General features: G+C 57.5%; 1 protein-coding gene across 4 annotated transcripts in view; it reads left to right on the top strand.

Moving 5' to 3' along the window:
• Positions 1-17,255, top strand: part of LRP1 (LDL receptor related protein 1) — a 142,524-nt gene that overhangs the window by 77,014 nt on the left and 48,255 nt on the right. For all 4 annotated transcript variants that reach the window (XM_064734737.1, XM_064734735.1, XM_064734736.1 and 1 more), the window contains exons 15-36: positions 799-924; positions 1,014-1,154; positions 1,593-1,718; positions 1,899-2,015; positions 3,141-3,221; positions 6,211-6,378; positions 7,147-7,329; positions 8,205-8,405; positions 8,487-8,732; positions 9,140-9,337; positions 10,331-10,535; positions 11,495-11,659; positions 12,273-12,517; positions 12,769-12,900; positions 12,983-13,210; positions 13,327-13,501; positions 13,698-13,792; positions 14,366-14,515; positions 14,625-14,765; positions 15,411-15,539; positions 16,760-16,891; positions 17,114-17,248. In XM_064734737.1, the coding sequence (XP_064590807.1) occupies positions 799-924; positions 1,014-1,154; positions 1,593-1,718; positions 1,899-2,015; positions 3,141-3,221; positions 6,211-6,378; positions 7,147-7,329; positions 8,205-8,405; positions 8,487-8,732; positions 9,140-9,337; positions 10,331-10,535; positions 11,495-11,659; positions 12,273-12,517; positions 12,769-12,900; positions 12,983-13,210; positions 13,327-13,501; positions 13,698-13,792; positions 14,366-14,515; positions 14,625-14,765; positions 15,411-15,539; positions 16,760-16,891; positions 17,114-17,248 (3,519 nt within the window). The remainder of the gene's footprint in view (positions 1-798; positions 925-1,013; positions 1,155-1,592; positions 1,719-1,898; positions 2,016-3,140; positions 3,222-6,210; positions 6,379-7,146; positions 7,330-8,204; positions 8,406-8,486; positions 8,733-9,139; positions 9,338-10,330; positions 10,536-11,494; positions 11,660-12,272; positions 12,518-12,768; positions 12,901-12,982; positions 13,211-13,326; positions 13,502-13,697; positions 13,793-14,365; positions 14,516-14,624; positions 14,766-15,410; positions 15,540-16,759; positions 16,892-17,113; positions 17,249-17,255) is intronic.

Below are 17,255 nucleotides of genomic sequence, written 5' to 3'. Positions count from 1 at the left end.
GTTGCCTTTTAGCCGTCCCCATGCTCCTTGTTTTTCTTTCCTGTTGTTCATTCCCTGCCCTTCCAGCCTTCCATCTTTTTCCTACCCTAATTCTGTCAGGCTCTGTGTCCCTGTGGCCTCACCTGGTGTTTCCAGCTGGCTTCCACCTCTGCCTGCCCCCAGGGGCTGGGGGTTCCTAGCACCCCATGGGTCTGCAGGGCACCCTGGGCACTGAGATGCCATCTCCTCACCCTTTGTGTTTTTCTTTCCTGTTCTTCATGCCCTGCCCTTGTAGCCTTCCCTCTTTTGCCCACCCTAATTCCATCAGGCTCCGTGTCCCTGTCACCTCACCTGATGTTTCCAGCTGCCTTCCAGCTGTGACTGCTGTTGAGGGTTTTGGGGGCGAGTCTGAGCTTCCCCCCAGCTCTTTTTGTTGCCTTTTAGCTGTCTCCATGCTCCTTCTTTTTCTTTCCTGTTCATTTCCTGCCCTTCCATCTTTTTCCCACCCTGATTTCATCAGACTCTGTGTCCCCATGGTCTCACCTGGTGTTTCTAGCTGCCTTTCAACTGTGGCTGCTGTTGAGGGTTTTGGGGGCGAGTCTGAGCTTCCCCTCACCTCTTTTTGTTTTTTTTTTAGCTGTCCCCATGCCTGTCCCCCAGGCTCAGTGTCACCTGAGGGGTCCCTGTGGCCTCACCTGGTGTTTCCAGCTGCCTTCCAGCTGTGACTGTCCCCAGGGGCTGGGGGCTCCCAGCACCCCAGTGGGTCTGCAGGGCACCCTGGGCACTGAAATGCCACCTCCTCACCCTTTCCCTCCACAGTGGGCTCCAACAAATGCCGTGTCAACAACGGGGGCTGCAGCAGCCTGTGCCTGGCCACCCCGCGGGGCCGTCAGTGCGCCTGTGCCGAGGACCAGATCCTGGGGCCGGACTCTGTCACCTGCCAGGGTAGGCTGAGACCCTTTTGGGGGCTCTCCCCATGGGATGCTGCACGGGATCACTTGGTTAAAATCCTGCCTGTGCTTTCCTGTTGGCAGCCAATCCATCCTACATCCCCCCGCCTCAGTGCCAGCCCGGGGAGTTCGCCTGCAAGAACAACCGCTGCATCCAGGAGCGCTGGAAATGTGATGGGGACAACGACTGCCTGGACAACAGTGACGAGGCCCCCGAGCTCTGCCGTGGGTGATCCCTCCTGGGTGGTGGGATTTGGGCTCCTCCAGATGTGGAGGAAGTGGTTGGGAAAGGGTTGAGCAGCCAGGAATCCTCTGTGTCCTCTCGGGCTCCTTTGGGGCAGTGCTGACCCTGTCCCTGTCCCTTCCATGCCCTCCTTTGGGGCAGTGCTGGCCCTGTCCCTGTCCCTGTGCCATCCATGCCCTCCTTTGGGGCAGTGCTGGCCCTGTCCCTGTCCCTTCCATGCCCTCCTTTGGGGCAGTGCTGGCCCTTGTCCCTATCCCTGTCCCTGTGCCATCCATGCCCTTCTTGGGCGCAGCACAGGAGAGTTGGTTGAGATTCTGATGCCAAGTTTGAGCCTCCAGCCCTTTTCTGCCCCAGTTTTTCTCTTTGTTGGAGGGATGGGGTGGGATGAGGATGGTTCTCAGTGTGATTTCCCCCCACAGACCAGCACACCTGCCCCTCAGACCGCTTCAAGTGCAAGAACAACCGCTGCATCCCCAACCGCTGGCTCTGCGACGGCGACAACGACTGTGGCAACAACGAGGACGAGTCCAACTCCACCTGCTCAGGTGAGGACCCTGCCTTGCCCTCAGGGAGCCTCAGGAGAGCCCGTGCTGAGCCACAACCTGAGGTTTTGCAGTCTCACACCTTGGTTTTGCACCTGGGAGCCCAGGGGGTTGTTCCCCACCTTCCCCTGATAAAACAAGGTACAATGAGCCATTAACACTCCATCTGTCCCTCCTGGCCAGCCCGGACCTGCTCCCCCAACCAGTTCTCCTGCGCCAGTGGCCGCTGCATCCCCATCTCCTGGACCTGTGACCTGGATGATGACTGTGGGGACCGCTCTGACGAGTCTGCCTCGTGTGGTGAGCTGGGACTGGGAGCTGGCTTGGTTTGGAAAGACAGGAGTCTGCTAAGGAAGGCAGGAGCCTCCCCTGAAATGGAGAATGTAAAACTCCCCCTCCTCCTAATTGCTATAAATTTGAAATTAAGGGGCTCTCAGGCAAAAAAATATGGGAGCAGGAATAACAGTTTGTCTTGGTTTGGAAAGACAGGTGTCTGTTAAGGAAGGCAGGAGCCTCCCCTGAAATGGAGAATGTAAACCTTCCCCACCCCTGCAATAGCAATAAATATATTTATAGCAATAATACATAAAAATATATTTATTGTTATAAATTTGAAATTAAGGGGCTCTCGGGCAAAAAAAAAAAAGGGGAGCAGGAAATAACAGTTCTTTAATAGGGGAGAAAAAAAAAAATAAAAGGATAAAATAAACAATGCAGTACACTAAAACAACACTGACAGAGTCAGAACCCAACCTGGCACCCTGTGGGTCAGGGTGTCGGCAGCAGTCCCGTTGGAATTGTGGCTGCAGCCCTCCTGCAGTGTCAGGGGTGGTTCTGTTGAAGCAAGGGGGTCCTATAGATATTCCTCTGAAGATCCAGTGGAAGAGGCAGCTGCTGTTCCTCTGGGGAATCCAGTGGAGAAGCCGTGCTGGTGTCTCAAAACCTCTGGATTATATCTGGGTAGGAATGTTTGAAATCTCAGATTGTATCCAGGCAGGAATGTGTGAAATCTCAGATTGTATCCGGTAGGATGTTTGAAATCCTCCGGTAGGAATATTTGAAATCTCGGATTGTATCCAGGTAGGAATGTTTGGCTCCTCCCTCTGGGCTCACATCTCCCAATGGGATGCTGTAGCTCTTATCAGCCATGCACTGACATCCAATAGCTGTTATCAGCAGATGTCCCCTCCGAGGGAGGAGTGATTGTGAGCACTCAAAGAGAGAGATAAGGCAAACTGCCCACAAAAATAATCTGCAATAAGGCAAACTTGACAAAAGATAATCTGCCCTACAGATGGTGATAGAAAACATCTTGCATTGCAACCTGGACCAGGAGCCCTGGGGGTGCTCCCCGGGGCTGTGAGGAGGGTTGGGGTGCCCTGATGTGTGTTGGGGTGTGCTGATGGTGCCTCTCCCTCCCCTCAGCCTACCCGACCTGCTTCCCCCTGACACAGTTCACCTGCAACAACGGGCGCTGCATCAACATCAACTGGCGCTGTGACAACGGTGAGGACCCGGCCCTGGGTGTCCCCAAAGGGATGGCGAGACTTGAGCAGGGGGTGCTGCCTGGCAGGGACCCCATTTGGGCAATTTGGGCCAATTCTCAGCATGTGCTGAAGGCAGACCCCAAGGGGAGTGGGCTTGAGCCAAAACTGAGCCCATCCTGCAGCCCCCAGCCCCGTATTTCCCTTGGCTGTGCTGGAATAACCTGGCAGGGATTGTTCCAGACCTTGGCATCCTTTGCAAGGTTTCCAAAACCTTGTCCTGGTGTTGGAACAAAGTGTGCCATGACTGAGTCAGGTCCTGTAGCCTCAGGGAAGGCAGGAGAGCTCTTCCAGCCAGCTCCCATCTGCCCTTGGATCTTTCCAGGGCCAAACTTGGGACAGAGGGTTTGCCCCAAGGTTGATTTCCTTTCCCAGCCCCATGGCTGTGCTGGGGCAGCAGGAATAGCCTGGCAGGGATTGTTCCAGACTTTGGCATCCTTTGTAAGGTTTCCAAAACCCTGGGTGTGTTTTGGGGGCACCAGGGACTGGGAGCAGCCCCCCAAATGTGCTGGGGCAGGGAGAGCTGGGGGAATAACCTGGCAGGGATTGTTCCAGACCTTGGCATCCTTTGTAGGTTTCCAAAACCCTGCCCTGGTGCTGGAGCAAAGTGTGGCACAGCCAGAGCTGCCAGCAGGGCTCAGGCAGGTCCTGCAGCCCAGGGAAGGCAGGAGAGCTCTCCCAGCCAGCTCCCATCTGCCCTTGGATGTTTCCAGAGCCAGACCTGGGACAGAGGGTTTGCCCCAAGGTTGATTTTCTTTCCCAGCCCCATGGCTGTGCTGGGGCAGCAGGAATAGCCTGGCAGGGATTGTTCCAGACCTTGGCATATTTTGTAAGGTTTCTAAACCTTGCCCTGGTGCTGGAATAAAGTGTGGCACAGCCAGAGCTGCTGGCAGGGCTCAGGCAGGTCCTGCAGCCCAGGGAAGGCAGGAGAGCTCTCCCAGCCAGCTCCCATCTGCCCTTGGATGTTTCCAGGGCCAGACCTGGGACAGAGAGTTTGATTTTCCTTTCCCACAAGTTTATATCAATTTTTGAGCCTCTGTGCCTCGTTGGGAATAATTAACATCTTCAGAGCAGGGCGAGGCACTGGTGCCTGGCTGAGCAGAGCTGGGAGTGCAGGGCTGGGGCAGGAGCTACAGCACCATGAGGGTACCCCAACCCTGGCTGCCCCCCACTCCCCCAGCACCCTCTGCTGCTTCTGGTCTCGCCTCCCAAGCTCTGTGTGTCCCTGTCCGTGTCCCAGTGTCTCTGTGCCACCCTCTGTGTTTGTCACCTGTGCTGTGTTGTGTTTGTCACCGTGCCCACGCTCCTGTCTGGTGGTTCTGTGTTTCAGAAAAAGATTGTGGGGATGGCTCTGACGAAAAGAACTGTCCAAAGCCTACCGGTTAGTGCATAGATCAACATGCACCAGAACCTCCCACCTGAGCCCCCCTGAGCCCCCAGACCTGCCCCTCCAGGGGGCTGTGAGCCCTGGGGGTGCTGGACACTGGCAATGCCCCCCTGTGCCTCTGGCAATGCCCCCTGTGCCTCTGGCAATGCCCCTGTGCCTCTGGTGATGCCCCTGCTGCCTCTGGCAATGCCCCCTGTGCCTCTGGTAATGCCCCTGTGCCTCTGGCAATGCCCCCTGTGCCTCTGGCAATGCCCCCTGTGCCTCTGGCAATGCCCCTGTGCCTCTGGCAATGCCCCTGTGCCTCTGGTAATGCCCCTGTGCCTCTGGCAATGCCCCCTGTGCCTCTGGTAATGCCCCTGGTGCCTCTGGCAATGCCCCTGTGCCTCTGGCAATGCCCCCCAGCTCTCCAGCAATGCCCCTGGGCCTCTGGTGATGCCCCTGGTACCTCTGGCAATGTCCCCTGTGCCTCTGGTGATGCCCCCTGTGCCTCTGGCAATGCCCCTGTGCCTCTGGTGATGCCCCTGTGCTTCTGGCAATGCCCCCTGTGCCTCTGGTAATGCCCCTGGTGCCTCTGGTAATGCCCCTGGTGCCTCTGGTGATGCCTCTGGTGCCACTGGTGATGCCCCCTAGCTCTCCAGCAATGCCTCTGGTGCCTCTGGTGATGCCCTGCTCCTCTCCAGCAATGCCCCCTGTGCCATCATCCCCATCAGTGCCACTGTCCCCACAGTGCCATCATCCCCATCAATGCCATCATCCCCATCAGTGCCAATATCCCCATCAGTGCCATCATCCCCATCAGTGCCATTGTCCCCATCAGTGCCAATGTCCCTATCAGTGCCATCATCCCCATCAATGCCATCTTCCCCATCAGTGCCAATATCTCCATCAGTGCCATTGGTCCCATCAGTGTCATTGTCCCCATCACTGCCAATGTCCTCATCAGTGCCATCATCCCCATCAGTGCCACTGTCCCCATCAGTGCCACTGTCCCCACAGTGCCACCATCTCCATCAGTGCCACCGTCCTCGTGTCCATCCTGAGGCACCAGGAGGCAAATCCCCTTGCCCAGTCTCAGGTGGGGCACCCACAGTGGATCCCTGTGGCGGTGCCCAGCCCATGCCCCCTGTGCCAGGCAGGCAGAGGGGCTGCATTGCCAGTGTCCAGCTACCCTCAGACCAACCCCCCCTCAAACAGCAGGCATGGGGGTCTCCTCCAGACAATCCAACCCCCCCAATTGGCTGTCCCAGCACCCCCAAAGGAGCTCCTATCCCCAGAGTGGAGCCCAGTCCCCATCCAGGTTCATGGCTGATCTATGCAGTTTCTGTGTTCCATTTTCTCTGTGTGCTGCTGGAGCTGTGGGGTGGGAGGGCTGGGGGGTCTCCAGCCCATGGTGGGGGTCCCACCACCAGCACTGATGAGGGGCTGCTGTCACCCCACGTCCCCTCTGTGGCGTGGCCTGTCCTGTCCCCCGTTGTTCCGAGGGGTCTTTGCTGTCCTCCCTCCTTCCAGCCCCGTCCTGGCCGGGCTCCTGCTGACCCCCTGGCCACCCCAATTCCCTCTGCAGACAACGACTGTGGGGACAACAGTGACGAGGCTGGCTGCAGCCACTCCTGCTCCAGCAACCAGTTCAAATGCAACAGCGGCCGCTGCATCCCCGTGCACTGGACCTGTGATGGGGACAACGACTGTGGGGACTACAGCGACGAGACCCACGCCAACTGCACCAACCAGGGTGAGCCCCAGCACGTGGGAGAGACCCCCAAGCACAGCCATTGCCAAAAATGAAGGGGATTCTGCAGCTTTCTGTGGCCACACTCAGTGCCCAGATCCCCCTCCTGCCCAAAATGCAGGGAATTCTGCAGCTTTCTGTGGCCATACTCAGTGCCCAGATCCCCATCCTGACACTCTGGGTGCTTCCAGCTGTTTCTCTGCTGTCTGAGTGCCTGGTCCTCATTCACTCCTGGATCCCCAGATCCCACTCCTGTGCCTGTGGGTGCCTCCAGCTGTTTCCCTGCTGTCTGAGTGCCTGGTCCTTGCCCAGTCCTGGAGCCCCAGATCCTCCTCCTGTGCTTCCAGCTGTTTCCCTGCTGTTTGATTGCCTGGTCCTTGCCCAGTCCTGGATCCCCAGAACCCCATTCTGACATTCTGGGTGCCTTCAGTTATTTCCCTGCTGTCTGAGTGCCTGGTTCTTGCCCAGTCCTGGAGCCCCAGATCCCTCTCCTGTGCTTCCAGCTGTTTCCCTGCTGTCTGAGTGCCTGGTCCCCATTCACTCCTGAATCCCCAGAACCCCATCCTGACATTCTGGGTGCCTCCAGTTATTTCCCTGCTGGCTGAGTGCCTGGTCCCCATTCACTCCTGGATCCCCAGATCCCCATCCTGACGCTCTGGGTGCATCCAGCTGTTTCCCTGCTGGCTGAGTGGTCCTGCTGCTGGTCCCCACCCAGTCCTGGAGCCCCCCAGCTCCGTGGGGACCAGGCAGTGAGCAGTGCCCTCCCCACAGCCACACGCCCGCCCGGGGGCTGCCACACGGACGAGTTCCAGTGCCGGCTGGACGGGCTGTGCATCCCCATGCGGTGGCGCTGTGACGGTGACACGGACTGCATGGACTCCAGCGACGAGAAGAACTGCGAGGGGGTCACCCACGTCTGCGACCCCAACGTCAAATTCGGCTGCAAGGATTCAGGTGAGAGCAGGGGGGCAAGGGGATCCTACCTGGGGGTGGCGGGATAATGCAGAAACACAAACAGCCAACCTGTGAATCGTGGTCCTGATGGATGGTGTCATCTTCAGATCCTTTCTGCTCTTCTCTGAGGAATGGGACACACTTTGGTGGGCTGGGGACAAAGGAGGAGGGACACCAGTTCAGGGAATGACCTTCTGAGCCCCCAGGCCCTCCCTGACCTGTCCTATCCAACTTTTGGGGAGCCCTGAGCCACTCAAACACCCTCATGTCCCTCCCTGGTCTGTCTAACCTGTCTGTCCGTCCATCTGTCCGTCCCTGGGCTCACTGACCTGTCTGTCCCTGGGCTGACCAATCTGTCCATCCATCCCTGGGCTCACTGACCTGTCTGCCTGTTCCTGGACTGACCAGTCTGTCTGTCCATCTATCTCTCCCTGGGCTGAATGACCTGTCTGTCTGTCTCTGGGCTCACTGACCTTTCTGTTTATCTGTCCCAGACTGACTGACCACTCTGTCTGTCTGTCTATCTGTCTATCCCAGAACTGACTGACCAATGTGTCTGTCTGTCCTTGGACTGACTGACCTGTCTGTCCATCCCTGGGCTGACTGACCTGTCTGCCTGTCCCTCCCTGGGCTCACTGACCTGTCTGTCTGGCTGGCTGTCCCTGGACTGACCAATCTGTCTGTCTCTGGCTCACTGACTGTCTGTCTGCTGCTGTCCCTGGAACAATTGTCACCCATCCGTCACGACTTCTGTCTGTCCCCTGGACTGACTCGTCGTCCTGGACTGCCATCGTCTTCCATCCTGGCTCACGACCTGCTTGTCTGCCTGGAATAACTGGTTCTGCTCTGTCCCCTCCCCACCGTGTCCCTTTCAGCCCGGTGCATCAGCAAGGCCTGGGTCTGTGACGGTGACAGTGACTGTGAGGACAACTCAGATGAGGAGAACTGCGAGTCCCTGGTGTGCAAACCCCCCTCCCACACCTGTGCCAACAACACCTCCATCTGCCTGCCCCCCGAGAAGCTCTGCGACGGCTCCGACGACTGCGGCGACGGCTCCGACGAGGGCGAGCTCTGCGGTGAGCCCAGGGCCAGGCGTGGGGACACTTGGTGACCCGAGAGTGGCACCAGGAGGTGACAGCCGTGTCCTGTCCCCACAGATCAGTGCTCCCTCAACAACGGAGGCTGCAGCCACAACTGCACGGTGGCACCTGGAGAGGGGATCGTGTGCTCCTGTCCCCTGGGCATGGAGCTGGGTGCTGACAACAAGACCTGCCAGATCCAGAGCTACTGTGCCAAGCACCTCAAGTGCAGCCAGAAGTGCGAGCAGGACAAGTACAATGTCAAGTGTTCCTGCTACGAGGGATGGATGCTGGAGCCTGATGGAGAGAGCTGCAGAAGCCTGGGCAAGTTCTCAGTGTGTGCTGGAAGGCAGAGCCCCAAGGGGAGCCAAAGCTGAGCCCATCCTGCAGCCCCCAGCCCTGTATTTCCCTTGGCTGTGCTGGGGCATGGAGAGCTGCAGGAATAAACTGGGATTGTTCCAGACCTGCAGCCCCCAGCCCCATATTTCCATTGGCTGTGCAGGGGCAGCAGGAATAACCTGGCAGGGATTGTTCCAGATCTTGGCATCCTAACTCAAAACCCTGGGTGTGTTTTGGGGGGCACCAGGGACGGGAGCAGTCCCCCAGCTGCCTTGGGGGGTTTGTTCTCTCATTGAGTTGAGGATTGTGCTGACTGATGGTGGGATTTGTGCTGACAGGGGCTGAGTGCACTGTCCCCTGCCTTGTTTCTGACCCTTCCCTGCTTCTTCCAGACCCTTTTAAGCCCTTCATCATCTTCTCCAACCGCCACGAGATCCGGCGCATCGACCTGCACCGAGGGGATTACAGCGTGCTGGTGCCCGGGCTGCGCAACACCATCGCCCTGGACTTCCACCTCAACCAGAGCTCCCTGTACTGGACTGACGTGGTGGAGGACAAAATCTACAGGGGAAAGCTGCTGGAGAACGGGGGTGAGGAGCCTGGGGTTGGGGGAGCTGGGGGTTGGAGGTCTGGGGTCAGTGATTCCGTGGCGTGTGATGCAGCAGCTGATGGTGATATCACTGATAGTGATATCAGCCCTTGGCCCTGATAGTGATCTTGTTCTGCTCTCATTATGCAGTAGTTAATTAGTATTCCCAGCACTTCCCTGCTGGTAATTGCAGCCCAGCAGCTGGGCACAGAGAGGACACCCTCTCCATCAGTGCTGCTCCTACAGGAGCCCAGTGGCAGGAGTAGGGATGGGGGGCTGAGCCCTTTGGGGTCAGGATTATGGATAGGGAGTGCTGAGCCCTTTGGGGTCTGACCATGGATGGATGCTGAGCCCTTTGGGGTGTGGGACATGGATGGGGACTGAGCTCTTTGGGGCCTGGGACATGGATGGATGCTGAGCCCTTTGAGGAGCTTTGAGGTCTGGACTATGGATGGGCGCTGAGTCCTTTGGGGCCTGGAACATGGATGGGGACTGAGCTCTTTGGGGTCTGGACTATGGATGGGGGCTGAGCTCTTTGGGGTCAGGATTATGGATGGGAGTGCTGAGCTCTTTGGGGTCTGATAATGGATAGGGTGTGCTGAGTCCTTTGGGGTTTGGACTGTGGATGGATGCTGAGCCCTTTAGGGTCTGGATTATGGATAGAAGGTGCTGATCTCTTTTGTATCTGACCATAGATGGGGAGTGCTGAGCCCTTTGGGGTTTGGACTATAGATTAGGAGTGCTGAGCTCTTTGGGGTCTGGGCTATGGATTGGGTGTGCTGAGCTCTTTAGGATCTGACAATGGATAGGGTGTGCTGAGCTCTTTGGGGTTTGGACCATGCACAGGGGTGGTTCACGCCCTGTTAGGGGAGGACACATCCCCTCACAATCAACCCCAGCTGAGCTGGTTGGAGCTGTTGGGGATACAGGGGTGGTGGTTCTGTGTGGGCTGGGGAAGTGGCACCGCACTGAGCCCTCACCTTGTGCCCCACAGCCCTGACCAGCTTCGAGGTGGTCATACAGTACGGCCTGGCCACCCCTGAGGGACTGGCCGTGGACTGGATCGCTGGCAACATCTACTGGGTGGAGAGCAACCTGGACCAGATCGAGGTGGCCAAGCTGGATGGCACCATGAGGACCACGCTGCTGGCGGGGGACATTGAGCACCCCCGCGCCATCGCCCTGGACCCTCGCTACGGGTGAGCCAGGAGGGGACAGCACCCGCCAGGATACTGGAATTAAATACCAATATAGCCAGATGGAATGTGCCTGGGCTCATCTGACCATGGCTGCTTGACCAAGGGTGGCAGCTGTGGTGGTTTCACCTCAGAGACACCTTTGGCTGGCTGGATATTGCAGCAAAAGTGAGGGTGCCACCTCAGGGGTGTCTTCCCTGGTTGATCCATCCCCAGGATTGAGCTGCCCTACATTGGGTGCCAATATATTGGAATTAAATACCAATATATTGAAATTAAATACCAATATATTGGAATTAAATCCCAATATAGCTGGATGGAACATGCCTGGGCTTGTCCAGCCCTTGCTGCTTGACCAAGGGTAGCAGCTGTGGTGGTTTCACCCCAGAGACACCTTTGGCTGGCTGGATATTGCAGCTGGGTGCTTGGGACAAATCCAGGCTTGCAGGAGCTCAGGTTTACCTTGGTGGAGAAGCTTTAAGGCCATGGTGAAGGAAAGGAGTCGGTTCTGATGGAGGGTTTGGATCCAGAGCTTTATTCTGGCCCACAGGCCTCTGAATGCAGCACCAGCTCCAACAGAACTCCCTGAGCCCGTGGTTGCTGTTCCTTTTAACCCTGGGGAGAGGGGCAGGGAAGGGGTAGGGAGCCACCAGACAGGTACAGGAGGGGAAAGTCTCAAGGGACAAAGGACACCTGGACAGCCCAATGTCCCCAGGGCTGAGAGGCATCTTTTGAACTTTTGAACTCCGCCAACCACACGATGCCCTTTCTGGAATGCCAAGATTGACAGACAGCACTCAGCAGGGGCAAGGGAGGGGAAGGGAGAGGTGATTGGCACACCTGGGGGAAGAACGGGGATGGACAGGCTGTTACATCACACTGCAGCACCAGGACACCTGGGGATCGTGTGGAGGATGAGGCCACGGGCTGCTGTCCTTGCTCACAGCCTCTCCTCCTGGCAGGATCCTGTTCTGGACAGACTGGGACGCCAGCCTGCCCCGCATCGAGGCCGCCTCCATGAGCGGCGAGGGCCGGCGCACCATCCACAAGGAGACGGGCTCGGGGGGATGGCCCAACGGGCTCACTGTGGATTATCTGGAGAAGAGGATCCTCTGGATCGATGCCAGGTAGGGCCAGGGCACCTCAGTGTCCCTCCCAGTCTGGATCTTCACCTGGTTCCAACGTTGTGCTGGGCTGGGAGAGAGAAGCCTTCACATTGTGGGGCTTCTCTTCTGGATCTGACCATAGAGGGAGGGTGCTGAGCTCTTTGGGGTCTGACCATGGATAGGGGGTGCTGAGCTCTTTGAGGTCTGGCCATGGATAGAGATGCTGAGCTCTTTAGGGTCAGGATTATGGATAGGGGGTGCTGAGCTCCTTAGGGTCTGACCATGCATAGGGGGTGCTGAGCTCTTTAGGCTCTGGCCATGGATAGGGGGTGCTGAGCTCTTTAGGATCTGACCATGGATAGAGGTGCTGAGCTCTTTAGGGTCAGGATTATGGATAGGGGGTGCTGAGCTCTTTAGGATCTGTCCATGGATAGGGGGTGCTGAGCTCTTTGGGGTGCTGACCATAGATGGGGGGTGTTTGTGTCTCCAGCCCTGGCTGTGGGTGTTCTCCTCTGTGGATCCTGGTGTAAATCAGCAGGATTAGACCTTAGCCCCTGCTGGTTGTTGCTGTTGGGTTCAAGACCCGGTGGTGCCCCCTCCTCACCTCCCTCATCCTCATCTCCCCCTGGCACAGGTCGGATGCCATCTACTCAGCCCTGTATGATGGCACAGGGCACATCGAGGTGCTGAGGGGACACGAGTACCTGTCCCACCCCTTTGCTGTCACCCTCTATGGCGGGGAGGTCTACTGGACTGACTGGCGCACCAACACCTTGGCCAAGGCCAACAAGTGGACAGGGCACAACGTGACCGTGGTGCAGAGGACCAACACTCAGCCCTTTGACCTGCAGGTGTATCACCCCTCCCGGCAGCCCCTGGGTGAGTGCAGGGGGACACAGGGTGGGGGGACAACAGAGGGTGGCACTGGTGCTTGGTCTAAGCACACTAACCCTTGGATGGGCTTAGACCAAGTGCCAGGTGGATGCTGCTGTCATCCTTGTGGTTGCCACTTTGCCCCATCATGTGATGCTTGATGGAGCAGGCAGGGTCTGGGGTGGCTGCAGCTCTTGAGGACTCCTGGATGGGTGTCCCCAAGGCTGGGATGTCACTGAGTGCTGTCCCCTTTGCAGCTCCTAATCCCTGTGAAGCCAACGGGGGCAAAGGGCCGTGTTCCCACCTCTGCCTCATCAACTACAACCGCACCCTGTCCTGTGCCTGCCCCCACCTCATGAAGCTGGACAAGGACAACACCACCTGCTATGGTAGGGGTCTGCTGGGGAGCTGGTTGGGAGGATGAGGGCGTGCTCTGGAGCTGAGATCCCACCTCTGCCCTTCTTATTCCAGAGTTTAAGAAATTCCTGCTGTACGCACGGCAGATGGAGATCCGGGGCGTGGACATTGACAACCCCTACTACAACTACATCATCTCCTTCACCGTGCCTGACATTGACAACGTCACCGTGGTGGACTACGACGCCCTGGAGCAGCGCATTTACTGGTCAGATGTCCGCACCCAGACCATCAAGAGAGCCTTCATCAACGGCACCGGCGTGGAGACCGTCGTGTCTGCAGGTTGGTGTGGAGGGAGATGGGATCCTCCAAAGCCTTCAGCTCCTTGGGATTTGCCCTTCCTCTTCATCTGAGCATCATTCCAGCCCTGACGAGCTCCCATCTTCATTCCCTTGCAGACCTGCCCAACGCTCACGGCCTCTCCGTGGATTGGGTTTCCAGAAATCTCTTCTGGACCAGCTACGATGCCAACAAGAAACAGATCAACGTGGCCAGGCTGGATGGCTCCTTCAAGAACGCCGTGATCCAAGGGCTGGACAAGCCTCACTGCCTGGTGGTGCACCCACTCCGGGGGTGAGTATAAGTGTGCACCCACCAGTGTGTGCCAATCCAGGTGTGCACAGGGCTTTGGCTCCCTCCTGGGTAGGGACAAGGGGCTATGGGGCTGCCCAGGCTGTGCCACGAGCAGGTGAGGGGCTCTGCAAGGCTGGAAGGGTGCAGGGGGCTGCTGGCACCATGGCCCCTCACCCATTGTCCCCTCACCTTGCAGGAAGCTCTACTGGACAGATGGGGACAACATCAGTGTGGCCAACATGGATGGCAGCAACCGCACGCTGCTGTTCACCAACCAGAAGGGACCTGTTGGTATGGACCCCCCATAGCCCCCAGGATCCCCCACCTCGCCTTGCTGTGCTACAGAGCCTCAAGTTCCCACTCTGGCTCCTTGGGGAGGTGGCAGCTGTCCTGTGCTGGGTCACCATGACCTCAGCTGCCTGCTCTCTCCATGGATCCCATTCCATCCCATCCCATGGATCCCATCCCATTCCATGGATCCCATTGATTCCATCCCATTGATCCTGTCAATCTCATTAATCCCATTGGTCCCATCCCATCCCATTGATCCTATCTCATAGATCCCATCCCATTGATCACATCGATCCTGTTGTTCCTATTGATCCCATTGATAGCATCCCATTGATCCCATCCTATCCCATCCCATCCCATTGATCCTATTGATCCTATCCCATGGATCCTGTTGATCTTGTTGGTCCCATCCCATTGATCCCATCTCATTGATCCCATTGATCCCATCCCAGTGATCCCATCAATCCCATGGATCCCATCCCATCCCATCTCATGGATCCTATCCCATCCCACCTCCTGATCTGTCACGGTCCCTGTGTGCCACCAGCCTGGTGACATTCCCATGCTTTCCAGGCCTGGCCATCGACTACCCAGAGAGCAAACTGTACTGGATCAGCTCTGGCAACGGCACCATCAACAGGTGTGACCTGGATGGCAGCAACCTGGAGGTGATCGAGTCCCTGAGGAGCCAGCTGAGCAAGGCCACCGCCCTGGCTATCATGGGTGAGGGGGGACACCATTCCCCGTCTCCTGTTCCCTCCCAAACCCTCCTGCCCACCTCAGCTGATGAGGAATGCTGCCACATGCTCCTGCTTTGTCCCCACCACCACAGGGGACAAGCTGTGGTGGGCTGACCAGGCCTCGGAGAGGATGGGCACCTGCAACAAGAAGGACGGCTCGGAGGTGACGGTGCTGCGCAACAGCACCACGCTGGTGATGCACATGAAGGTGTACGATGAGAGCATCCAGCAAGGTCAGTGTGGGCTCCGGGGCAGAGATCCCATGCAGAGACCCCCGAGCAGCTGCTCAGCCCCTCTGTGGTGGCTCTGTCCCTTGGAACCCCCTTGGCAGCTGGCCCAAGCCTTGCCCTTGCCCTCGTGCCAAGCCTGTGCTGGCTGCTCTCCCCATCCCATCCCATCCCATCCCATCCCATCCCATCCCATCCCATCCCATCCCATCCCATCCCATCCCATCCCATCCCATCCCATGAATCCCATCCCATAAATCCCATCCTCTTGATCCATCCCATCGACCGTATCCCATCTCATTGATCCACCTCATTGATCCATCCCATTGATCCCATCAGTCCCACTGATCCATCCCATCCCATCCTATAAATCCCATCCCATTGATCCCATTGATCCCATCAATTCCATCCCATAAATCCCATCCCATTGATCCCATTGATCCATCCCATTGATCCCATACCCATCCCATAAATCCCACCCCACTGATCCCATCCCATCCCATGAATCCCATCCCATCCCATCCCATGAATCCCATCCCATCCCATCCCAGGGTGGTGCAGAGCACTCACACCTCGTGTGGGTGCTGCCCCAGCTGTCCCAGCCCTGGTGGGTGCCCCCTGTACCCCCTCACCCCCTTTTCTGTGCCACAGCTGGGACCAACCCCTGCAGCCAGAACAACGGCGACTGCTCGCAGCTGTGCCTGCCCACCTCGGAGAGCTCCCGCTCCTGCATGTGCACTGCTGGCTACAGCCTCAAGAGTGGGCAGCAGTCCTGTGAAGGTGTGTGCTTGTCCCTGTCCCCTCCCTGAACCACCCTGTGGCCACCCCAACCATGCCTGTGGCCACCTGAGCTGGTGGCCCCTTGTTCTGGCTGCTCATGGGCTCCTCCCCAGTGCTGTGTCCATCACTGCAGGGCACCAGAGGGACCCTGGGGGGCTTGGTGGGCTCAGGTAGCAGCAAGACCCCCTTGCATGGACTGTTCCTGATGAGTGTGGGGCCATTGGTGGAGGGGATTGGGACAGGACAGTCTAAAGCTATGTCAGGGAAGGTATAGATTGGATATTAGGAGGAAATTTATCACCAAAAGAATAATAAAGTACTGGAATGCTCTTCCCAGGGAGGTGGCAGAATCACCATCTCTGGATGTGTTTAAAAAAAAGGCTGGACATGGCACTTGGTGCTATAGTTGAAGTGTTAGGGCATAGGTTGGACTTGATGATCTTAGAGGTCTCTTCCAACCTCATGATTCTGTGATTCTGGAATTGATTCTGTGATTCTGTGTATCTGTGATTAATTCTGTGATTGATTCTGTGATTCTGTGATTGATTCTGTGATTGATTCTGTGATTCATTCTGTGATTCTGTGTTCTGTGATTGATTCTGTGATTGATTCTGTGATTCTGTGATTCTGTGATTCTGTGATTGATCCTGTGATCCTGTGATTCTGTGATTGATTCTGTGATTCTGTGATTGATTCTGTGATTGATTCTGTGATTGATTCTGTGATCCTGTGACCCTCCCAGGGAGAGGTGGCACCCTGTCTGTGGGCAGCAGGCTGGGCACACTGGGAGCAGAGCCAGGCACATCCCTCACTCTGCAGATCTCCCATGCCCACTTTGTTCTGTGCCATCCCCTCGGGCACTGCCAGGGCCTCTCTCTCAAAGGCTGTTTGTGTGCAAAATGTTCCGGGTGGTTTCGGGGGGGTTTGGCAGAGCTCTGCACCATCTGGGTCAGGCCAGGGGCTGAATAACAAGTGCTGCCCTGACCCAGATGAGCTGTGGAGCCTTTGCCAAGGGGGTGGGGGTGGTGGGTGGTGGGAAGGGGGTCCACTCGTGTCCCCCTGGAGCAGGGCAGGACCAGGATTGTGCCTGGGTTGCAGCCCCCAGTGTTGCTGCGTCTGCAGAGCCCTGCCAGGCTCATTCTCCTCCCCAGTTTTCCATGGTGGAGGGACAGCCTGTGGGTTTTGGGGTGTGTCTGACTGTCCCTACACCTGTGCTGCAGGTGTTGGCTCCTTCCTGCTGTACTCAGTGCACGAGGGGATCCGGGGCATCCCCCTGGACCCCAATGACAAGTCGGACGCTCTGGTGCCGGTGTCGGGGACCTCCCTGGCTGTGGGAATCGACTTCCATGCAGGTGATGCAGGGCTGGGGACAGGACAGGGGGGCTGGGGACAGGACAGGGGATGGGGGGCGTGAGGGGGACATCACCATCACCCTTTTGGCACCCTGGAATGCCCCCTTGGCAGCGCCACGTGAGGGAGAATTTCAGGGCTCCAGGGTGGAGGTTTTTACCATTCTGGAGTGACCAGAGGTGGTCACTGACTCATCCCCTCGTGCCTCCTTGTCCCTCTCTCAGAGAATGACACGATTTACTGGGTGGACATGGGCCTGAGCACCATCAGTCGAGCCAAGAGGGACCAGACGTGGCGTGAGGACGTGGTGACCAACGGCATTGGCCGCGTGGAGGGCATTGCTGTGGATTGGATTGCAGGTGGGAT

This window comes from Zonotrichia leucophrys, chromosome 29 (genome assembly GCF_028769735.1).
Source record: "Zonotrichia leucophrys gambelii isolate GWCS_2022_RI chromosome 29, RI_Zleu_2.0, whole genome shotgun sequence".
Taxonomy (NCBI): Eukaryota; Metazoa; Chordata; class Aves; order Passeriformes; family Passerellidae; genus Zonotrichia; species Zonotrichia leucophrys.
This window is presented reverse-complemented; position numbering and strand designations above follow the sequence as displayed.